The sequence below is a fragment of the Hyperolius riggenbachi genome, chromosome 3 (genome assembly GCF_040937935.1).
Source record: "Hyperolius riggenbachi isolate aHypRig1 chromosome 3, aHypRig1.pri, whole genome shotgun sequence".
In the NCBI taxonomy this organism is placed as follows: Eukaryota; Metazoa; Chordata; class Amphibia; order Anura; family Hyperoliidae; genus Hyperolius; species Hyperolius riggenbachi.
Window position 1 is genome coordinate 48,320,219 of NC_090648.1, and position 25,000 is coordinate 48,345,218.

General features: G+C 41.3%; 1 protein-coding gene across 7 annotated transcripts in view; it reads right to left on the reverse strand.

Moving 5' to 3' along the window:
- Nucleotides 1–25,000, reverse strand: part of LOC137562594 (serine-rich adhesin for platelets-like) — a 110,440-nt gene that overhangs the window by 67,515 nt on the left and 17,925 nt on the right. For 3 of the 7 annotated variants that reach the window (XM_068274086.1, XM_068274090.1, XM_068274083.1), the window contains exons 3-13: nucleotides 23,409–23,579; nucleotides 22,290–22,490; nucleotides 19,837–20,013; nucleotides 18,383–18,559; nucleotides 17,438–17,599; nucleotides 13,923–14,126; nucleotides 9,995–10,195; nucleotides 6,837–7,040; nucleotides 3,729–3,863; nucleotides 3,406–3,606; nucleotides 1,157–1,357 (exon numbers count right to left, since the gene is read on the reverse strand). In XM_068274086.1, the coding sequence (XP_068130187.1) occupies nucleotides 1,157–1,357; nucleotides 3,406–3,606; nucleotides 3,729–3,863; nucleotides 6,837–7,040; nucleotides 9,995–10,195; nucleotides 13,923–14,126; nucleotides 17,438–17,599; nucleotides 18,383–18,559; nucleotides 19,837–20,013; nucleotides 22,290–22,490; nucleotides 23,409–23,579 (2,034 nt within the window). The remainder of the gene's footprint in view (nucleotides 1–1,156; nucleotides 1,358–3,405; nucleotides 3,607–3,728; nucleotides 3,864–6,836; nucleotides 7,041–9,994; nucleotides 10,196–13,922; nucleotides 14,127–17,437; nucleotides 17,600–18,382; nucleotides 18,560–19,836; nucleotides 20,014–22,289; nucleotides 22,491–23,408; nucleotides 23,580–25,000) is intronic. The other 4 variants (XM_068274085.1, XM_068274084.1, XM_068274087.1 and 1 more) reach the window with 4 other exon arrangements.

Sequence of the window (25,000 nt, forward strand, 5' to 3'; positions counted from 1 at the left end):
GCACGCCCCTGCCAAAAAGCACTGGTGCTTTCTGCCGTCCTGATGAGAGGTCTTCCTGCCATTTCTCCTCTTCCACCTGCTCTTTGCCTTGTGCCTCTTCCTCTCTATCCCCCCTCCTCCTAAGCACCCCCCCTCTTTCATATATCCCCCCTTTTCTGACTGTCCACAGAGGAGATCACAATCTAATTGTACCATAGTCATAGTTTAATGTCCTACCATATGAATATTGTGTATTTATATAGCACTGGCATCTTATGGATCACTGTATAGAGTACAGTGTGTCATAATGGTTAGCTCCGTCCACATCCTGACGACTCCTTTTCCCCCAAAATCCCCAAATTTGCAGCAACATGCTTGGTACCCCAAACCACCATCCCTTCAATTTTTTTTTTTACATTTTTGTGGGGGGGGGGGGTGTAAATAATCAGCACCGGGTGTCAAATTCCCTAAATACGCCACTGCCACTTACCACAAACCATTCAAATGAACTGCACATGAGGAAAACAAAACAAAAACAAAAAAACTAAGACTCATGTAAAAGGCTGCAATTAAAACAGTGGGATATGTCTCCATTTGACTTTGCTTAAAGAGGAACTGTAACGCCAAAACGGCCCCTGGGGGGTACTCACCTCGGGTGGGGGAAGCCTCAGGATCCTAATGAGGCTTCCCACGCCGTCCTGCGTCCCTCGGGGGTCTCGCTGTAGCCCTCCGTGCAGTCCGGGCAGCGGTGACGTCATTATTTACCTTCCTGGCTCCTGCGCAGGCGCTCTGATGCCTCTCGGCGCCGAAGTAGGCGGAAATACCCGATCGCCGTCGGGTCTGCTCTACTGCGCAGGCGCAAGTTTCCGGCGCCTGCGCAGTAGAGCGGACCCGACGGAGATCGGGTATTTCCGTCTATTTCCGTGCCGAAAGTCGCCACAGCGCCCCCGCTGGAGCCAGCAAAGGTAAATATTGAAATGACAGTCGGCACAGTCGCCGGCTGTTCGGAGGGCTGCGGCGAGACCCCCGTGGGACAGAGGACGGCGTGGGAAGCCTCATTAGGATCCGGAGGCTTCCCCCACCCGAGGTGAGTACCCCCCAGGGGAGGTTTTTGTTGTTACAGAGTCTCTTTAAGCTCAGGGGCAGAATATATGTCTCAGGCAGAGATTACACTTACAGTCACTTGTATAATATTCTGTTACGGAAGTGGAAGGGTCACTTGTGCCGCTTGTTCCATCTGTTAGTGTACTTTCATATGTGGTGGTTCTTGTCACATCTGACACACTTACTGCTCCACTTGTAGATGAGTCAGATGTGGTGTCTTGTGAACTGGTTGGACTATCTGTTGTCGATTCTGGGAATACACTTGTTCCAGAAGCTGTCATAGTGAAAAAGAGAATGTTTCCAAAATCAAACTCAGGTTGTTGTCTTTTTATTTTATTTTTTTACAAAATAAATAAATAAATAAATAAAATAAAAATAGGTAAAAGAACCCCCTACCCCCCCCCCCCCAAAAAAAAAAGAAAGAAAGAAAGAAAAAAAAAGAAAAAGAAAAGAAAACCAGAGGCAAAAATAAATTAATGATAATAACAATTAATAAAAACAGGAAGCTAGGGTGATATTTACCTAAAGAGAAGGACACCTCTGGTTCCTATTGAGGCTTCCCTCAGTGCTCTGATGCCCCCCTCCTCCCTCGCTGAGCACAATCCCCCAGAAGATTGGGGACAAAGCATTGACACTATTCATATCAGGGCTGTGCACCTCAATAGAATCCTGAGGCTTCCCTTTGTTTAGGTAACTATCTCTTTCTGAACCCAGCTTCGACTCGGGTTCCTTTAAAAAAGAAGAAACATTATAAACCTCATGGGAGGGGTGCACCTGGTAGCATAGATGTTTCATTGAACAGTAAAGTCTCCATTTTAGCATGTCATTCATGATGTTTGGGTGGTGGAGTGACTCCTCTAAGGCCTCTTGCACACTGCAAGCGATTCCGATTCAGATTCTGCTTTTTAATCAGTGTTTACATCCGATTCAGATTCCGATTTTCAGTGTGCAGAGAGCAAACTGCAAATTGGAATCGGATGTAAAAACCGATTAAAAAGCGGAATCTGAATCGCAATCACTTGCAGTGTGCAAGAGGCCTAACAGTGAACACCGTTTTTTATTTGCAAAGCAGAATCCCTGATCTATTTGTTTTTTGTTTTTTTTTAATCTGGGGTTATACACTATATATTTATAACTTTCATTTGTAACATCAGCTATCTAGGGTCCAGTTTACCAATATTTTGGAAGAACCTTTTTTGGGGAGTGGTTATTTTCAATGAACCAGTATTTAAAGTAAGAACAGATTTCCATTTTTATCACGAATGGAAGTGTCCAGGGCCTCTATACATGCTCCAGCCATGCGATATGGCATTCTTAATGGACAAAATAAAAGGAGAGTTAAAGAGAACCCAAGCCAAAGATCGAGTTCAGAAACTTTTACCTAAGGAGAGGAAATCCTCTGGATCCTAATGAGGCTTCCCTTACTGTCCTCTAGTCTCCCACTAACTCACAGACCCTCCAGCTCAATCGGGGATGCACTCCTTTTATGGCACAAGCGTGGCCATGCTGCAGGCAAGTGAGCATGGTTGCACCCATGTAGCAGTACGGATCGGCTCATGCATTAGCAGCACCAACTTACTGCACAGGCATCGCCATACTAGTGCAGGCACAGTACAGGCACAGGCATCGCCATACTAGTGCAGGCACAGTACAGGCTTGCTCATCATTCTTGAAGAGGATTGAGGCCTCAATCAGACCACCAACAAACCCTTTTTGATAATCTTTGGAGGGTCCACACTCGGTTATGGTGGAACCAGAGGACAGTGAGGGACATCTCATTAGGATCCAGAAGCTCTCCTTTCTTAGGTAAGTACATGTATGTGATTTTGTACCCCAGATCAGGTTCAGCTGAGGTAAACTTAAAGTTTGATTTCTCCTCCCCCGCACCACACCACACCACACATACACACACACACACACACACACACACACACACACACACACACACAAACACACACACACACACACACACACACACACACACACACACACACACACACACACACACAGACATACACACACACACACACACACACACACACACACTACACACACACACACACACACACACACACACACACACATACACACACACACACACACACACCACACTACACACACACACACACACACACACACACACACACACACACACACACCACACACACCACCACATAAATAAGCTACAATTTTTTTTAAATAATTAAATGTAAGATAATACATATGGAAAATGATGACATACAAGAGCAGGATATGTTTTCAATAGACATTGCTTAAGCTCAGGAACAGAATATGTCTTAGACTTGCAGACATTATACTTACACTCACTTGTATAATATTTGGTTATGGTAATGGAAGTGTCACTTGCACCTCTTGTTCCATCTGTTAGTGTACTTTCATATGTGGTGGTTCTTGTCACATCTGACACGCTCACGGCTTCACTTGTAGATGAGTCTGGTGTGGTTTCTTGGGAATTGGTTGGACTACCTGTAGTCAAATCAGGGGATGAACTTGTTCCAGTTGCTGCAATGGTGAAAAAAACAATAACACCACTGTCAAAATAAATAAATAACCTGTGCATTTACAAAAAGAAAATAAATCACTTGTATAATGTTCTGTTATTGAAATGAAAGTGTCACTTGTACCTCTTGTTCCATCTGTTGATGTTCTTGTAACATCTGACACACTCACTCCTTCACTTGTAGATGACTCAGATGCGGTTTCTTGTGAACTGGTTGAACTATCTGTTGTCGATTCTGATGATGCACTTGTTCCAGAAGCTGTTATGGGAAAAAAAGTTTTCAAAATCAAACTTTTTTTTTTTTTTTACAAACATGAGCAAAAAGAAATCCATGATAATTCTAATGTAGCAATTTGGCTTCATAAGAACTCATCAAATGTTGTGATATTTTTGCATCATAGTTTGCTTTCAAAAAAAGTAAATAAATCAGCTAAAGGTAGGAGACTTCAAAAGTCACCATATAGACCCTAACAACAACAACATATTCCAGCAGTTAGCTGTGTAAATGATTAAAGAGCTTTTTATTTGCAAACCAGCATCCTAAATGCCACTAGTCTCTCTTTCGTAGAGCCTTGGGATGCATGACACCCCAAAAACTCTTCTCCTTAAACATTCAAAGTGTTCCTCTGTAAAGATGACTTAATAACAGTCCAAGACAGAACATCATATGTGGCATTAATTTCCTACTAGTGAACTACATGTCCAACATCTTCTATTTATAACTGTTAATTGTAACATCTGATATCTAGGGTTCCAAATACCCCATATATTTGACCAATTTGAGGTCATAATAATATCGGGTGAATGGTCTCTCCTTTTTATCTTTCTCATTTAATTCTTGAAGTATGTGTGGTGGGTGGACTAGGATCTTTAAACCTTTTAAGACATCTATATAATTGGAAGAAACTTTTATTTTGGTTCTCCTTTTTAATGAACATAATGTGAAGTCATTAACCTCCTTGCCGGTCTAATTCCCGCCGGCAAGAAGGCAGCGCAGAACTTTTTTATTATTTTTTTTTTAAATCATGTAGCAAGCCCAGGGCTCGCTATATGATAGCCGCTGAGCGGCGGCATCCCCCCACCCACTCCGATCGCCTCCAGCGATCAGAGTATGCAGGAAATCCCGTTCAGAATGGGATTTCCTGCAGGGCTTCCCCGGTCGCCATGGCGACGGGGTGGGATGATGTCACCGACGTCATGGATGTCGGGACGTCACAGGGAATCCCGATCCACCCCTCAGCGCTGCCTGGCACTGATTGGCCAGGCTGCGCAGGGGTCTGGGGTGGGGGGGGGGCGTCTCGGCGCGGTGGGTGGCGGTGAATCGGCGGGTGGCGGCGGCGATCGAGTACCACATGCAGCTAGTAAATTGCTAGCTACGTGTAGGGAAAAAATGTATGCAAATCGCCCCAGCGGGGCCTGAGAAATCCTCCTGCGCAGGTTACCCCGAGCTGAGCTCGGGATAACCGGCAAGGAGGTTAAGGAATGACTATGGCAATCGTTATATTTTAAATACATACAGATAAAATGAACATTTGTCTGAGAGTAGAACTATAAATTACTTTTCTACAATTTTACTTATAGTAGGTAGTAAAAAGCTGACAGATCTGACAGGTTTTGAACTAGTGCATCTCCTCATTGGGATTCTCAGTATCTTTATTCTTGATGAAGGCACTTCTTGGAAAAGATCTATAATAATATGTCAGCCAGCTTCCTTCTGCACAATATTTTGGCAGTTGGATTGAGGAACGCCATTTAATAAGTACTTTTGTAAATAGAGAATCACCATGAGGAGAAGGATTAGTCCAAAAATGGTTAGATGTGTCTGATTTCCACTACTTATTGTGAGTGACATAGGAATAAAAAGTAATTTATAGTAAATTTGTATGTATGTGTCTAATTTTGTTTTAATTTTTCATAGTAGCTGTCCTGAAAGAGTCATCTTCAAACCATATTTTCATTCCATTAAGTCATCTAAAAATGGCCCACCCTTTAGATTGTAAGCCTCTGGTAGGGCCCTCCTCCCTAGTTTCCAGCTTGATTATACAATATTACTGACAATCACCCCTCTTATGGACTAGAACAGTCTCTATTTTGACCTATGACACTGTATTGTCAAATCATTGCATGATCTGGTTTTGTTGTGAGTTTCCTGTATGTTCTACCTTGTATGTCAACCCATTTATCTATTGTGCAGCGCTGCGTAATATGTTGGCGCTTTATAAATACAATAAATAATAATAATGATAATAGAAAATGTATTTCATTTTAGAAAGATGGAATTCATAGTCCTCCGTCAAAAGAAATCAAAGCTGTTGTCTCAGGTCAAATAGTTCCCTAGCCAGTTGTGGAGAGGGGGAAATTTAGTCCATCTGAGACTTTTTATGAGGGCTGACATTTTAGCAGATTTAGCTCGTTTTGCAATGGATCATGGATTAATCAAAAGGACTTATGAGCTTGCCAAACTTTGCTCCTTCCAACTTCCTCCTTTAAATTCAATTAAAAAAAATCCTGAATAATATGAGAGAATAATTAGTACACGTTGACAGAGGGTAAAAGTAGTAAAGCGTTCAATTTTCAAGTTTTGAACTCGGTGCCATATGAAGGATCATGCTTATTGCTGCGTAGTCCAACCAGAAACAGTGTGGATATTAGCTTGTTTAACCACTTGAAGGGTATATCTATCCATAAGGAACCCGATGGTTCGGTGAGTAAACGTTAAGAATAAGATTAGTTCTTTGTAGTGGAGTACTCTTCAGGTAACAAATAGATCCTCCTTGTGAAAAAAGGTAGAGAGAGTGGGCCTAGATCATGGTTGTCAATTTGTGGTGTCTAGAGATTGGTTGTTTATACAGTGAAAGTCTCCACCTATGATGAGGCATCCATTGTGTACTAGACATGTTTTGGAGATAACCTTTTTAAATGGTGATGCTTAGAGATGCTTTATTAAACCAGGACCAGTGTTTCACTCCCATTTCTGAATCTCTGTACATCTCAAATCAGTAGGAAAATGAAAATTAAAGAGAAAAGACACTAAATCAATGGTTCACAGATCTGGCATTCATAATGGCCAAAGTAAAAGAAATATGTGAAACTACCACCAATGCCCAAATAAATAATAAACTGCACATTAATACAATACATCAATAAAAAAGTGTAAAATAATACTTTTGGAAAAGGATGCAATAAAAGGGCAGGATAGAAGAATAAAAGAGCAGGCAGAGATTACACTTACAATCACTTGTATAATATTCGGTTACGGTAATGGAAGTGTCCCTTGTGCCGCTTGTTCCATCTGTTGTTAGTGTACTTTCATATGTGGTGGTTCTTGTCACATCTGACACGCTCACTGATTCACTTGTAGATGAGTCAGTTGTGGTGTCTTGTGAACTGGCTGGACTATCTGTTGTCGATTCTGGAGATACACTTGTTCCTGAAGCTGTTAAGATGAAAAAAAAAAAAAAAAAAACATTCTTTAAATCAAACTCTGTATTTTTTTTTTTTAATCCAAATTTGAACATAACATATTTGCATCAATGCTTGTTTTCGGAAAAGAAAGAAAGAAAGAAAGAAAGAAAGAAAACAAAAGGAAGATGAGAACAGAATAGAAAAAAAACATTCCCTCTGTGGTGGCGACTTATCTAAATCCCCCATGGTGGTGTCTAATTTTAACTTCCCATGGCAGTGCCTAACCTTAACCCCCCATTGCAGTGCCTAACCTTAAACCCAATGCAGTGCCTAATCTTAACCCCCATGGTGGTGCCTAACCTTAACCTCCCATGGCAGTGCCTAACCTTAACCTCCCATGGCAGTGCCGAACCTTAACCTCCCATGGCAGTGCCGAACCTTAACCCCCCATTGCAGTGCCTAACCTTAAACCCAATGCAGTGCCTAATCTTAACCTCCATGGTGGTGCCTTACCTTAACCTCCCATGGCAGCGCCTAACCTTAACCCCCCATTGCAGTGCCTAACCTTAAACCCAATGCAGTGCCTAATCTTAACCCCCATGGTGGTGCCTAACCTTAACTCACATGGCAGTGGCTAACCTTAAGCCCCATGGCAGTGTCTAACCTTAACCCCCATGGCTTTGCCTAACCTTAACCTCATGGCAATTCCTAAACTTAAACCCCCAAGGTGGTGCCTAACCTTAACCACTTATGGTGGTGCCTAACCTATGCCTAACCTTAAACCCACATGGTCAAGCCGAACCTTAACCCCCCATGGTGGCACCTAACCTTTACCCCACAGGATGGTGCCTAACCTTAATCCACCATGGTGGTGCTTATGTTTAACCTCCTATGGTGGTGCCTAACCTTTTCCTAACCTTAACCCCAATGGTCGTGGCTAACCTTAACCTACCATGGTGGTGCCTAACCTTTTCCTAACCTTAACCCCAATGGTCGTGGCTAACCTTAACCTACCATGGTGGTGCCTAACCTTAATCACTTTATTCAGTAAGATTGTTATAGCTGCAATTTTTGTAGGATATAACCAGCATTTGTGGTGATAGTTGTAGCAGTACTTTGATATCAAAGATAAAGCTGGTATTTAGCATCATTGTTGTAGTTGTATTTTCACATAAAAGGTATCCAGAAGATCATTGTAGCCATTATTTTGAAAGGATATACCCAATTTTCTGCCCAAAGCACTCTGTTTATATGGAGCCCAAAAACCTACCAAGGACAGCTGCAACGCCAGAGAGGTGTAATAAGAGTAAGAAAATAGCTTGTCAAGCATTACCACTATTAAATGCACATATAGAGGTGTTCATTCAGAATAACACCACTAAAATATTAGTAAGATGGATGATTAATGGTCCATATTGGGCCCCAGGGCCCAGGCAGGGCCCCGATGCGGTTGTAACCTCTGCTTCCCCTATTGCTGCACCACTGTTGTAGCCGTATTCATATAAATGGTATCCAGCAGTATTGTTTTAGCCTTTATTTTAAAAGGATATAACCAATTTACTGTGGTTGATTGTAGCTACATTTTATGTCAAAGATATAAACCGTATTTGCCATCATTTTAAAAGTGTTTATAGTGTAAAAATCAGACTCCCCTATTGTAACCTTTTCACTGCTTTATAGCCCCAAATCACAGCAAATGACAATGAAGTCCATAGCAGCATTACACATGTGGCTCTGGTGCCCCTTTCATCTGATACCCTTGAATACCTCATATACTTCGACAAATTTGAGACCATGACTTTGGGTCAGTAGTCACTCCCAATTCTGTCTCCCAATTGATTCTTGAATGGGAGAAACTAGGGTCTTTTAAATACATTTATATAATTGATAGGGGAATTGAAATTGAATAGAAAAGACACAAAATTATTGGTTTATAGATGAGAATCCCACAGCCAGGTGAAGCAGTTTATTCAGGTACCCACCTCAGCAGATGTGCAATATAAGGCAATGTATATTGCAGCTATACAGTGCCAAGGTGGTGAGTTGGGCACCTGATAATGGCCAATAATCAGTTAGTAGCATATTTGCTATCACTTTACTTACATAGTAATTACATTGTGCTATTAGTAGGCAAACTGCCAAACAGCAAGTATTTGGCCGCCGAGGGGAAAGCGATAGATTTTTAAGGCAGGGTTTAATGTTAGGGACTAGATGGGGTTGCATAGTGTTTGGTATTAAGAGGTAGGGTTAGTGTGAAAGTGGGTGCTGGATAAGTCAATAGGAAAATATTGGTAAGAACAGATTGCTAATGTTTTCCCTATCATCTTCATCTGTTTCCCAACTCACTAGGCACCGGCACTATACGTACCTCAGTCATGAGATCTGGAATTTATAATGGCCAAAATAAAATAAAAGTTAAGTTCAAAATTGCACACACTCTCTCACACACCACCACCGTCCAAATAAAAAACCTGCACATTTACAAAAAAAAAGTAAATGTAAAATTAAGACTCATGGAAAAGGATGCAATAAAAGAGTGGAATATGTCTCTATTATATAGTGCTTAAAGAGACTCAGAGATGAGTCTCACTGCAGTTTTTTTACTTACCCCGGGGCTTCCTCCAGCCCCATAAGCATGGCTGTGTCCCTTGCTGTCCTCCTCAGCACCACCGTTTTCCCGCAGTCAACCCCCGGTACGCGGCTCAGTCGGACTCAGTCTGACTGAGTGACTTCAGCCGGGGCCTTCTGCTCTTGCGCAGAAGGTCCAAGCATGTGCAGAAGGTCCACCGCTGACGTCACTGAGCTGCTTACCGGGGCTCATCGCGGCTGAACGGGAGATCGTAGGAGAACAGCGGGGGACACATCCATGCTTATGGGGCTGAGGGAAGCCTCGGGTAAGTAAAAAAACAGCAGTAAGACTCACCTCTGAGTCTCTTTAAGTGCAGGGGCAGAAGAATAGATGTTTCAGGCAGCGATTACACTTACAATCACTTGTATAATATTCAGTTGCGGAAATGGAAGTTTCACTTGTGCCGCTTGTTCCATCTGTTAGTGTACTTCCATATGTGGCTGCGCTTGTCACATCTGGCACACTCCCTGCTTCACTTGTAGATGAGTCAGAGGTGGTTTCTTGAGAACTGGTTGGACCATCTGTTGTCATTTTTGGAGATACACTTGTTCCAAAAGCTGGAAAAAAAAGTTTCAAAATCAAACTCTGCTTGTTTTTTTTTTTTCAAAATAAGTATTCAGCAACAAACAATCCTTGTGATTTTCAACTTTCCAACTTGGCTCCTTGTTAACCCTCCTCATGTTGAGGTATTTGTGCATCATTATTCACTTTCTGGAGGGGGGGGGGGGGGGGGAGTAAAAGAAAGAAAGAAACAGGAAGATAATTTAAAAGGGAGAAAAAGAAGATGAAAAAAAGAGAGGATAGGAGAGAGGGAAGAACAGACATGAAAACACAGAATAGAAAAAAATATCCATTCATACAAGGGATATAAGTTCCTACTTGTGACCCACATCTCTACTGAATATTTTTTCTCCTGGAATGTATACCATCTATATATAACTTTCAATCGTAGAATCTGATATTTAGGGTCTTGATTACCCCTGGCCAAGTTGTACTCCTTAAAGCCAATGGGTACCGTTTCTAAAAACAAAAAGTCAGATACTCACCTAAGGAGAGGGAAGGCTCGGTCCTAATGAGCCTTGCCTCTCCTCTCCCGGTGCCCTCGGTGCTGCGCTGGCTCCCCCGTTCGCGTCTGCTGCCGCAGGGACTTCGGAGGTCTTCGGGAGCACTCGGGCTTCCGAAGACAGGCCGCTCCATACTACGTATGCGCTCGCGCGTCATAGAGGGCGCTCGCGCATGCGTAGTATGGAGCGGCCGCGTCATCGGGAGCCCGAGTGCTCCCGAAGCCTTCCGAAAGCTCCCTTCGACATGCGGAAGTGGCAGTATTTGACCGAACTGGTCGAATACTGCCACGGGGGATCCTGCGCGGGACCGGGCACCGGGAGAGGAGAGGAAAGGCTCATTAGGACCGAGCCTTTCCTCTCCTTAGGTGAGTATCTGACTTCACTTTAATAGATAACCTTAAAATACACCAGCTATAGGTATACTAGCTATACATATTGTATACAACCCCATCTCTTGCCCCCTCCTCCATTCCTTTGTAAGCTTAAAAGGACAGGGCTCTATCACTCTTTTGTGTCTTGGAATTTGTTATTCCTTTTGTATCTTCCTATCTGTTATACATTTTATTCATCATGTTACGTTTGTCAATGTAATTACCAATTTTGTATTTTGTACCGGTGTCCATATTTGGTGTACATCATTGTCTGTATTATTATGAGCCTCTTGTTCATTTCTTATGTTGTACAGTGGCAGGGCATATGTTGACACTTGATAAATCAATAATAATATAATAATAATAATAATAATAATAATGATAAATGATAATAATGATAATAATAAAAATGCATACATACTTTAACCAATTTGAGGCCATACTATTGACGTACAATTGTCTCTCCCATTTCTGTTCCCATTTTGTTCTTGAAAAGGGTAAACTAAGATCTTTTAACTTTTTATTACATCTATATAATTGGTAGAGGAATGGAAATTGAAAGAGAAAAGACACAAAATGATTGGTTTATAGATGTTCCTACAGCCAGGTGACATAGTTCATTTAAGTTCCCGCCTCAGTAGATGTGCAATAGAAGGCAATGTATAGTGCAGCTATGCAGCGCCAAGGCGGTGAGTTGGGCACCTGATAGGGGCCAATCATCTGTTAGTAGCAGATTGATTTCACCTTTACTTACATTAAATACTAGTTGATCGGCTATTAGTAGCCAAACAGCTAGTAGCTGGGCTCCAAGAAGTTAGTGTTAGATTTTTTATGAGGGGTTTAATGTTAGGGACTAGGAGGGGTTGAAAAGTATTAGGTATAGAGATGTCTTGAACCTCAGATTTTGGGTTCACGAATCGTGAACGCCAACTTCCGCAAAAGTTTGCGAACCGGCAAACTCGGCGAACTTGAAAAACTACAAACACTGTTTCTGGCCACAAAAGGGATGGAAAAGATGTTTTTAGGGGTCTAACACTTGGAGGGTGGCATAATGGAGTGGGATAAACGCCAAAAGTCCCGGGGAAAAATACGGATTTGACACACAGCAGGGTTATAATCCCTAAAGGGCAGAAATCACATTGCATTCCTAAATTGGAGGCATAAAGTGCTTGAAACAGGGATGGGCGTAGTCAGCCAACTTCGGTACACTGTAACTTACACAATTACGCTTCACCGAACTACGGCTTCAAAATCAAATATTCGCTTCGTATGCATTACGTAGACTATGTGTTAAAATACGCAATTACGCATATCGTAAAGCGTACTGTATGCGGACGCTTATGCCATTCTGCGGAAAAATGTACGCATTAATTCCTCTGCAAATGCTTGTACCAGGAACTCATCTATTCATACATTCCCCTTTCCAATGCGTAATTTTGTAAGCAAACAATACGTACGCGGAAAAATAGACACGAATAACGCATTCGTAGTTTACTTTGCAATACACATGTGAACTACGCATAGGGGTGTAAACTACGTGTAACGGTACTTCGCTACACATAAAATTGTAAGCGTAGTTTTGAAACTTCGCCTACAAACTACGATGCGCAGATGCAAACTATGATGTGTAAATTCGCACTGGTGTAGTTTCTGTTCATCCCTGGGCCTTGAAAACATCTTGCATGTGTAGACATGGATCAGCAGGTAGTGTAATTAGAGTACTGCTTCTCACTGACAGACCAAACTCACTGTGTAACACACCACAAACAGCTGTTTGTGTAGTGATGGCCGTGCTGGACTGGTGCGCACGATGGCGAGAGTGCAGGTGATGGCGGCTTTTAAGCAACAATGACTGTCCAGCTGATCAAACTTGGTCTGTCCACAATGAAGCAACAACCTTATTATCTTTAGTGTGCCACCCACCGAGACACTCATACGTCATTGCTTCATTGGGATGCGCAAGCCCCTTCACTGCTGCAAGGTAACGATCATGAAGGGGAATTGACACTTGTACGTGTCTTTTGTTTTGTTGTTGCAGCCGCAGTGCAGCCAGAAAAATTGGGCAGGCATGTACACACACCAGAAAAAATATTATTCTTTTTGTTAGCGGCCGCTGCTAGCACCGGCATTAAAAATTCAGGAATCCACCTGGAGTCCTGGACCCTGTTGGTGGTGGCGGAGAAGGCAGTCAAGCGGCCTGCAGGCAGAGATGCTGTGTGGGGATTGACTTAGTCTTCAGGCAGACAGTAGCCCTCCGGGAGCTGTGCTGAAGGTCCTTTCTGACAGGATGCTTGAGGCAGGGCAAGCCAGAAGTTGGATGGCAAATTGTGACAGTTCTGGCCACAGGTCAAGCCTGCACACGCAGTAGTCCAGGGGTCCAGAGTGGGAGCCTGAGAAACGGGTACCACCACACATCCAAGAAAGGACCCAATGTGCTGTATAAGTAATGTACCTGCCCTGACCCTGCTTTGCAGACCAGAGCTCCGATGCAAGTTTTACATTGGGGCCCCCAAACACTCTATACATAACAATGGATACGGTGCACCAAAACCTGCCAATGGCAACTACAGTGTCAGAGCTGCAAGAAGGGGATGGGGAGGAGTTTGGTAATGATTACCACTATTCAAGGGAACTATAGAAGTAATTATTATGAGCGAAGGACCAATAGAGAGCTAATACTGCATTTAAGGGAGGGCCACTTGGGGCCCCTCTGGCTCAAGGGCCCCGATGTGGTTGCAACCTCTGCACCCCCTATTGCTTCGCCCCTGCTTCTACTACATAGATTTGGTAAAATTGGATGAAAAAGATTGTTGCTTTAGTGGCCACCCTTATGCAGAGAATACACTTACAGTCACTTGTATAATATTCTGTTGCTGAAGTGGAAGGGTCACTAGTGCCACTTGTTCCATCTGTTGTTAGTGTACTTTCATATGTGGCTGATCTTGTCACATCGGACACACTCACTGCTCCACTTGTAGATGAGTCAGGTGTGGTGTCTTGGGAAATGGTCGGAACATCTGTTGTTGATTCTATTGATGCACTTGTTCCAGAAGCTGTTACGGTGACAAAAAAAATGGTTTCAAAATCAAACTCTGAATTTTTTTTGGGGGGTGGATTGTTTTTGTATTTGAAAATCACAGCAATGAACCATCCTTATGATTTTAAACTTAGCAACTTAGCTTCTAGTTAACCCTCCTACTGTTGAGGTTTTTTTTTGTAGGAAAAGAACATAAACGGAAGAAAAGACAGAAATAAAAAAGGAGGATCGGCGAGAGGGAAGAACAGAATTGACAACACAGAATAGAAAAGAAAAAAACAAAAACATAAATTCCTACAAGACATATACGTTTCTACTTGTGATCCACGTCTCTGGGATTAACCCTCCTGGAGGTTTGTCAAAATCCGCCAGGGGGCAGCAAATACGTTTGTTTTTTTTAAAAAAAAAATTCTTCATGTAGCGAGACGAGGTCTCGCTACATGATAGCCGCTGCTCAGCGGCATCCCCCCAGCCCCTCCGATCGCCGCTGGCGATCGGAGATCAAGAGATCCCGTTCAAAGAACGGGATCTCCTGGAGGGCTTCCCCCGTTGCCATGGCGACGGGGCGGGATGACGTCATCGACATCGTGACGTCAAAGGGGACTCCGATCCACCCCACAGCGCTGCCTGGCACTGATTGGCCAGGCAGCGCACAGGGTCTGGGGGGGAGGCGGCTGCGGCGACGCGTATAGCGGCGGATCGGCGGGTAGCGGCGGCGATCGGGCACTGCACGCAGCTAGCAAAGTAGTGCTAGCTGCGTGCAGCAAAAAAAAAAATATGCAAATCGGCCCAGCGGGGCCTGAGCGGTGCCTCCCGGCGGCATAGCCCGTGCTCAGCACGGGCTTACCGCCAGGGAGGTTAATTATCTACTATGTTTTTCTTTGTCTGAAGTTATGCACCATCTATATGTAACTTTAAGGGCCTGTTTCCACTAGCCACCGTGTGCAGCTGTGAGACGCACAGTGGCAATCTCTGGTCTGCGGGTACGCAGACGAATAACAGAAGCTGTGCCATGCACGGCTATGGGATTTGCTGCTGCTCGCATGGAAAAATGCTGCAATGTTGGCCGAATTGCTAAGGCAAGCAATTTGTGCGGCAGCAGCTTTATCCCCTATGGCAGAGTTTTCCTGCGTGATTTGCTTGCAGGGAAACGCTGCAGGTTCAGCCCTATTTCCGCAGCAGTGGAAACGAGCCCTAAATTGTATCATTTGATATCTTGGGATTTGTGCCCCCCTGCCATTCCTTTACATTGTAAGATTGCAAGGGCAGGACTTCCTCGCCCTTGTGTAGCTTAGAATTTGTTATTCACCTTGGAAGTGATTATACATTTAATTCATCATGTTACATGTTTCATTGACGTTACCGATTCTGCATTTTTTTTTACCTGTGTCAATATTTGGTGTACACCATTGTCTGTATTATGTTGTACCCCATATTTCTTTTATCCTTTCTACAGCACCATGCAATATAAATCAATAATAATAAATACCCCATATACTTTGACTAATTTGAGGCCATAACTTTGGGTCAGCTGTCTCTGCCAATTCTGCTTCTCATTTGGTTCTTGAAGAGGGTAGACTAGGATCTTTAATACATGTATATAAGTGATAAGGAAATAGCAATTAAAAGAGAAAAATACACTAGATCAATGGTTTATAGATGGTCCCACAGTCAGGTGAAGCAGTTCATTCTGGTACCCACCTCGGTAGCTGTGCAATATAATGCAATGTATATTGCAGCTATACAGTGCCAGTGAGTTGGGCACCAGATAGCAGCCAATCGTCTCTCATTAGCAGATTGGCTACACTTTTACGTACAGTAAATACTAGTTAATTGGCTATTAGTAGCCAGACGGCTAGCAATGGGGTGCCAAGAGGTAAGTGTTACATTTTTTTCACTTGGGGTTTAATGATAGGGACTAGGAGGGGTGCAGGGGCGTAGCAATAGGGGTTGCAGTGGTAGCGACCGCATCGGGGCCCATGGGCAAGAGGGGCCCCAAAGGGCCCTCCCTCAAATGCAGTATTAGCTCTCTATTGGTCCTGTGCTGGTAATAATCACTTGTATAGATACTTCGAATAGTGGTAATCATTAACAAACTGCTCCCCATCCCCTCCTTGCAGCTCTGACACAACGAACAATCATTGCAATTTTTAGCTTAGCAACTTTGCTTCTTGTTAACCCTCCTCATGTCGAGATATTTTTGCATCAGAGTTTGTTTTCTTAAAAAAAAAAAAAGAAAGAAAGAAGGCACAGTAAGATGGAAAAAAAAAGAGAATTGGAGAAAGGGAATGAACAAAGATGAAACACAGAATAATATACCATCTATTTATAACTTTCAATTGTAACATCTAATATTTAGGGTCTTGAATTCCCACTATACTTAAGTTTTGACCAATATGCGACCATAACTTTGGGTTAGTTGTCTCTCTTTCTGTTTCCCATTTGATTCTTGCAGGGCGTAAACTAGGATTAAGTTCAAACAAACACACACACCACACACCGCACACGCACACGCACACACACACACACACTCATAGAACCACCACCACCGTCCAAGTAAATAACCTGCCCATTTACAAAAATATATATATATATCAATTGTATAATATTCTATTATTGAAATGGAAGTGTCAGCTGGGTCAGGGAAGAGAAGAGCTTTAAAAAGAACCTTAAAGAGTAACTGTCAGGCTGCAGAAGCTAATTTAAACCTCTATTCTCCTGTGTTAAACAGTTTAGAAGGAAGCTCAAAAGCCATTAGTGAAGATAAACATTTCAGTTACCTTTGATGTGTGCTTATCTTAAAGTCTGTTATAGACCCATAAAGACGCAAGCCGCAGCTAAACTGCAAAACATTCTGGGGCCCTCCCCTCGGCTGCTAATGAGACGGTACAGGAGCTTCTAATCAGTCTAGCGCGAAGCACTGATAAATCTCGGGCAGAGTCAGCTATTGTTCCTAGCCACATGGCTCATTGATATTCACTGCACACCGTGTTGTTCAAGAACGAGCTTATCTGTGATCAGAAGCAGGCAGGACATGACGACACATTTGGCTTCACAAACATGGAGCCTGCCATGAGCTGTCAGGAGCATCTATCTCTGCATATACTATATACAAAATCTGTGAAATCCAAACGTGGACAGTGAAATGCATATGTAATGTAAGTACAGCCAATCTTTAGCTACTGATATATGTGTTTATTTTCTCTGAGACCCTATACCTAACAGCTCCTCTTTAAGGGGAAAAAAAAGGTTCCAGCAGTTAGCTGGGGTAATAAATACACTTACAATCACTTGTATAATATTCAGTTAATGAAATGGAAGTGTCACCTGTGCCGCTTGTTCCATCTGTTGTAAGTGCACTTTCATATGTGGTTGTTCTTGTCACATCTGACACGCTCACTGCTCCACTCGTAGATGAATCCGATGTGGTTTGTTGTGAACTGGTAGGACTATCTGTTGATGATTCTGGGGATACACTTGTTCCAGAAGCTGTTATGAAGAAAGAAAGAAAGAAAGAAAGAAAGAAAGAAAGAAAGAAAATCTGTCAGTGTACTTTCATATGTGGTTGTTCTTGTCACATCTGACACACTCACTGATTCACTTGTAGATGAATCAGGTGTGGTGTCTTGTGAACTGGCTGGACTATCTGTTGTTCCAGATGCTGCAATGGTGAAAAAAATAAAGTTTTGAAAATCAAATTGGGTTTTGTTTGGTTTTTGTTATCAACATCAGCAACAACAATCTTGGATATTTCCAATATAGCAACTTGTCAATATTATTGTATCATAGTTTGCTTTCAGGAAAAATAAATAAATGGCACTGCACATATACATGTCTTTTTCATGTCACCTTGTGTATCCAGGGACTGACTATGGCCCTTATGCAATTCACTTTTTCTCCTGAGTTTTCTCCTAGGTGATAATTTTTCATCTTCAATTTACAGTAACTTTTCAGCAATTAAAAAAGTACCAAAAATTAGGAGAAAAAGAACTATTAAAACTATTTAAGTATTTTCTTGCTTGCTGGTGATTTAAAGGGCATTTTATTGACGAGTTTGAAAAGATCACCCAGGAGAAAACTCAGGTGAATAAGTAAATTGCATATAGTCCCTTGTCATAAAAGTTGACAGTTTTTTTTCACCCACTTTAAGTTACTGTTTCAATTGCAAAGTGATGAAAAGTTATTATAAATAAAAGATGAAAAATCATCTACAAGGAGAAAAAAAGTGGATTGCATATAGGCCTGTATGTCTTTGACAGAGATTGCACTTACAGTCACTTGTATAATATTCTGTTACTGTAATGGAAGTGTCAATTGTGCCGCTTGTTCCATCTGTTGTTAATGTACTTTCATACATGGTTATGTCACTTGTAGATGAGTCAGGTGTGGTATCTTGTGAACTGGTTGGACTATCTGTTGTTGATTCTAATGATAAACTTGTTCTAGAAGCTGTTAGGGTAAAAAAATAATGAAATCAAACTTTATTTTTTTATGAAGTTCGCAAACATCTTAGCTATTTTTTTATTTGTTTATTTATTTATTTATTTGGGGGGGTGTAGATGTTTAATTCAACTGTAAAATTTTATTTCAGTGTGCCATTCATGAGGGCTTAGTGGGCTATGACTCCTCTGAGGGTGGACATTTTTTATGCACGCCAATCCCTAGTTACTGCTGGTCTTTCTTTCCTGTACTGAGACTCAATATGTTTGACACTGAAAAAAATACATTGTATACACAGAGTTTTCCTCTGAAAGGCCACTCAATAGCAATAATAAACTGGACAATTTATCGAAATGACCTCTATATATGGCTATAAGTTCCTACTTGTCACCTCTCCAGTATTGGGGATCTACTAAATATGTTTTCTTTCCAGAGTTATATACCATCTATTTATAAATGTAAATTGCAGCATCTGATATCTAGGGTCCCAGATACCCCATATACTTTGACCAACTTAAGGCCATCACTATGGGTCAATTATCTCTCCCAATTTGCCTTCCCATATAATTCTTGAAGGGGGAAAACTAGGATCTGTTAATTTTTTAAGACATATATATATATATATATATATATATATATATATATATATATATATATAATTGAGAAGAACTTTTTGGGGGGTTCTTATTTTCAATGAATTATTATTTAACCTCTTGAGGACTGCAGGGATAAACCCCCCTAGTGACCAGGCCATTTTTAGTAAAATTGGCCACTGCAGCTTTAAGGCCAAGCTGCAGGGGTGCACAACACAGCACACAAGTGATTCGCCCCCTTTTCTCCCCACCAACAGAGCTTTCTGTTGGTGGGGTCTGATCGCTCCCCCCATGTTTATTTTTTTATAATAAATATGTTTGTTTGTGTTTTAAAAAAAAAAGCCTGTTTCTTTAAACCCCTTCCCTCGCTTCCTCCCCACAGCTAGCCAATTACAGTGATCGGCTGTCATAGGCTTCTGCCTATGAGAGCCGATCACTCTCTTGTCCCCCAGGGGGACAGCCATGTCACATGGCTGTCCCCAGTGCAGCGCTGCTGCTGATCGCAGCGCTGCACAGTATAAATAGACGGCGATCACGCCATCTAACAGTTTCCCGAGCGGCAATAGCCGCTCGGAGACTGAAGGCGGGGCGAAGATATAGAAAAGGATGCGATAAAGTGGTGGGATATGTTTTCAATAGACATTGCTTAAGTTCAGGGGCAGAATATATGTATCAGGCAGAGATTATACTTACAATCACTTGTATAATATTCTGTTACTGTAATGGGTGTATCACTTGGGCCACTTGTTCCATCTGTCATTAATGTATTTGCATATGTGGTTGCTTCACTTGTAGATGAGTCAGATGTGGTGTCTTGTGAACTGGTTGGATTATCTGTTGTCGATTCTGGGGATACGCTTGTTCCAGAAGCTGTTAGGGTAAAAAAAAAATCAAACTAATTTTTTTTTTACGTTTGCAAACATCTGCAACAACAATCATGGCTATTTCCAACTTAGCAATTTGCCAATATTTTTGTTTCATAATTTCCTCTCTGAAAAAAACAGAAGAAAATAAAAGGAAGAAGAGCATCAGGCAAAAAAATAGAGGAGATTAGGGGAGACAAAAGAAAAGAGACAGAAGCACAGGGTACATAAACCATGCATTCATACAGAACAAAAAAAAAACAAGAAACAATCAGCTGAAGGTAGGGTTAGAGAAGAGCTTTAGCTGAGTAAAAGAGACACTGAAGCGAAAAAAAATATATGATATAATGAATTGGTTGTATACTATGAATAATTACTAGAAGATTAGCAGCAAAGAAAATATTCTCATATTTTTATTTTCAGGTATATAGTGTTTGTAACATTGCATCATTCTCTAACATGTGCAGATTACACAACACTCAGCATTCAAAATGAGTCTTTCAGAGCAGTCTGTGAACTAATGACCTCTCCTCTAGCAGAGGAAAAGTAAACAGTTGAGATAATAAAAGTCAGAAGACAGCCCTCTCCAAGACTTTTGAAAGTCTTAGAAATGAATGGCTTGTTTGCATAAAGATAACAACTGGAGTTTCTTAACTCTTCCTGTACTGGAAACAATTAGACTGATGTATCTGATCTTAATGTTTTATTTATTAGCTGTACTACACATACAAATCATAATATCATAATTTTTTTTCGCTTCAGTGTCTCTTTAATGATTTTTTATGCACATTAACATCACTAGTTATGACTGGTCTTTCTTTCCTAGACTCAGCCTCAAGATGTTTGACACAGAAAAAAAAATATCCTATACACAGACTTTTCCACTGGAAGGTGACTCAGTAGCAACCAAGAACTGGACAATTAATGGAATGACCACTTTATATGGCTATAAGTTTCTACTTGTGACCTCTCAAGCATTGGTGATCTACTAAATATGTTTTTATCCAGGGATGTATACCATATATTTCTACAATTAAATTGTAGCATCTGATATCCAGGATACCACCTATACCTTGACCAGTTCAAGGCCATAACTTTGGGTCAATTATCTCTCCCAATTCTCCTTTCCATTTTATACTTGAAAGAGGGGGGGGGGGATTAGGTTCTTTTAACTTTTTAAGACATCTATATATTTAAAGAGAAACTTTTTTGGGGGGTGGGGTGGGGGAGTGTTTCTTATTTTCAATAAACCATTATTCAACTCAGAACAGATTACCAATATTTTCACTAATGGGATTGCCTGGTGCCCAACTCACCAAGTGGTGCCGCTATATGTACTACAGCTATGAGAATAGAAATTCTGAATGGCTAAAATAAAAGGAAAGTTCAGTTGAAATCCCTACCATATAGACACACACATGCACACACATGCTTCTACCATCCCAATAAATAGACTGCACATTAACCTCCTTAGCCGTAATCCTGAGTCAGGCTCGGGGCGGAAATCTGCAGCTCAGATCGGTAATCCCGTGCCTGAGGGAGTTATATGCAGGAGCTGCTGCAGGTCTCTCTATGGTATGTTTTTTTTTTTTTTTTTTTTTTATTGTGTTTAGGGTCTAAAAGCTTGTGAAAAATTTGCATGGCTTTTAGACCCTTTATCTGGAAATAATCATAATGCCAGGGAGGCAGGGGCGTAGCAATAGGGGTTGCAGAGGTAGCGACCACATCGGGGCCCTTGGGCCAGAGGGGCCCCAAGGGGCCTTCCCTCAACTACAGTATTAGCTCTCTATTGGTCCTGTGCTCATAATAATCACTTCTGTAGATGCTTTAAATAGTAGTAATCATTAACAAACTGCTCCCCATCCCCTTCTTGCACCTTTGACACTGTAGTTGACATTGGCAGGTTTTGGTGCTCTGTATCATTTGTTATGTATAGAGTGCTTGGGGGGGCCCAATGTAAAACTTGCATCGGGGCCCACAGCTCCTTAGCTACGCCACTGCAGGGAGGTAAAAAAACATGAAGATAGAACTCGTGGAGAAGGATGCAATAAAAAAGTGGCATATGTTTTCAATAGACAGTGCTTAAAATATATGTCTAAAGCTGGCTACTAACAATACAATCTTTTTCATCCAATCTTATCATTTCTATGTAATATAAGGTAACTGCCTAAATTATTCATTCAATATATTCACTCATTTTACCCTTATACTACATATATTGGTACAATTGGATGAAAAAGATTGTATAGTTATTGGCCACCTTTATGCAGAGAATACACGTACCCTCACTTGTATAATATTCGGTTACGGTAATGGAAGTGTCACTTGTGCCGCTTGTTCCATCTGTTAGTGAACTTTCATATGTGGTTGTTTTTGTCACATCTGAAACACTCACTGCTCCACTTGTAGATGAGTCAGGTGTGGTTTCTTGGGAAGTGGCTTGACTATCTGTTGTCGAATCAGGAGATACACTTGTTCCAGATGCTACAATGGTGAAAAAAGTTTTCAAAATCAAACTAAGGTGTTTTATTTATTTTAATTTTTTTTTTACAAACATCAGCAACAACAATCTTGGCTATTCCAGTGTAGCAACTTGGCAATATTTTTGAATCATAGTTTGTTTTCTGGAAAAAAAAAATAATCAAAAGAAAAGTGAAAAGGGAAGAAGAGCAACAGGCAAAGGAGGATAGGGGAGAGGAAAGAACAGAGACAGAGACACAGACACAGAATAGAGAAATCATGCATTTTTACAAATTCAAACTCCTCCCCCCATTGCACTCACACACATAACCCCACCAGTACGGTTTTATTCACATAAATAAAAAATAAACTGCACATTTTAACATTAGAATGTAAGATATTTCTCAAGGAAATTAATGCAATAGTGGGATATATATACTGTATATTGTACAGTGCTTCAAGGAAACATGAGGTGAAAATAAACTGATGAGATACACAATTGTTTATATCTTCCTTCTCCTAAAAAATATATTTTAAGCTAGCCTACAGTTTTATTTAATATTTAAATCTATTGTTACGTTTTTACTGTTTTATTGTCTCTGCTCAATGACACAATCATTAATGTATGCCAGAGCTAAGACCCTTTTATCTCTTTCCTGCTCCTGGAAGCTATTTTCTTCTAGGGAAGTGTTTTATGGTTGTTATTCCTTATCGGTGAGGGTTATGCTATAGTCTGACCAGCTTCCAATCCGGTCCCTACCCGAACAGAAACTGTCACTTGCATACCTGATTTTTAACTCTTTCAGGCAGAGAAAGAAAAAAAGGAACACAGCATAGTTATTTGTGTGCTAGGCACTGTACCTACCCATGCCTATCTCATCATATCACAACTAAGCTTTAAACTCAGGGGCAGATTATGTCTTAGACAGAGATTACACTTACAATCACTTGTATAATATTCTTTTACTGTAGTGTCACTTGTGCCACTTGTTCCATCTGTTGTTAGTATACTTTCATATGTGGTTGTTTCTATTGTAGGTAAGTCAGATGGGGTTTCTTGGGAACTGGCTGGACTATATGTTGTGGATTCCAGGGATACACTTGTTCCAGAAGCTATTATTGTGGGGAAAAAAAGTTTTCAAAATCAAACTCAATTAACTTGTTCTCAATCACAATGCCTTTCGTCATATGCCATAAGGAACCTTCCTTATTCTACAAAGTATTTGCAGCCTGTTTACATGTGATATTGAGCATTAAAGAATAGAGGATTGCCACTTAAAGGGAACCTTAACTGAGAGTGATATGGAATGGATGTTTCCTTTTAAACAGTACCAGTTGCCTGGCAGTCCTGATGATCTCTTTGGCTGCAGTAGTGGCTGAATCACACACCTAAAACAAGCATGCGGCTAATCCAGTCGGACTTCAGTCAGAGCACCTGATCTGCATGCTTGTTCAGGGGCTGTGATTGGAAGTATTAGAGACACAGGATCAGCAGGAGAGTCAGGCAACTGGTATTATTTTAAAAGGGACAATCCATATCCTTCTCAGTTTAGGTTCCCTTTGAGAAGAAGGCAATAAAGCTAAGTGGAAAATTAATGAGTAGATGCAGAATTAAATGATTCCCCATTTTATCTTATGTGTAAACATCTTATGTGTAAACCATCCATGTAGAGTACAACAATACTTCTCCTATTAAATGCAATAAATATGGTAAAAATCTACTGCTAATCAGAAGAAAAAGTTCAATATGTATACATATTGGCCTGGTGCACACCAAAACCCGCTAGCAGATCCGCAAAATGCTAGCAGATTTTGAAACGCTTTTTCTTCATTTTGCGGTTTGGTGAAGCGTTTTTGGTGTAGTAGATTACATGTATTGTTACAGTAAAGCTGTTACTGAACAGCTACTGTAACAAAAATGCCTGGCAAACCGCTCTGAAGTGCCGTTTTTCAGAGCAGTTTGCGTTTTTTTCCTATACTTAACTTTGAGGCAGAAACGCCTCCGCAATCCAAAATCTGCAGCAGCCCGGGAGTATGCGTTTCTGCAAAACGCCTCCCACTCTGGTGTGCACCAGCCCATTGAAATACATTACCCAAGCGTATCCGCAGCCGTAAGCGGATCGCAAACCGCAGCCGAAACGCTCTGGTGTGCACTAGGCCATAAAGTGTAAAGTAATACAAAGATGACTCACAAAAACAGGGATGCTGTATGACATACAGTATACTTTAAAAAGTAAGTGATAAGTATACTTGAAAAGTGTTGCTCTGTTCTGGGCTTCAAAATTAACTTCACAATGATTCTATTTCCTAATACTCTTATACAGTTGGGGAAATACGTTTTTGATCCCCTGCTGATTTTGATTGATTGCACTCAAGAAATTACAAGTCTATAACTGCAACGACAAGTTTATTGTAGCTGCGCAAGACAGAATAACAACCAAAGAACCCTCAAAGTGTCCTACAATCAGAGCTTGAGGTGCATTGTCCTAAGTGAAATAAGTATTTGATCCTGTATTAACCAGCAAGATTACAGG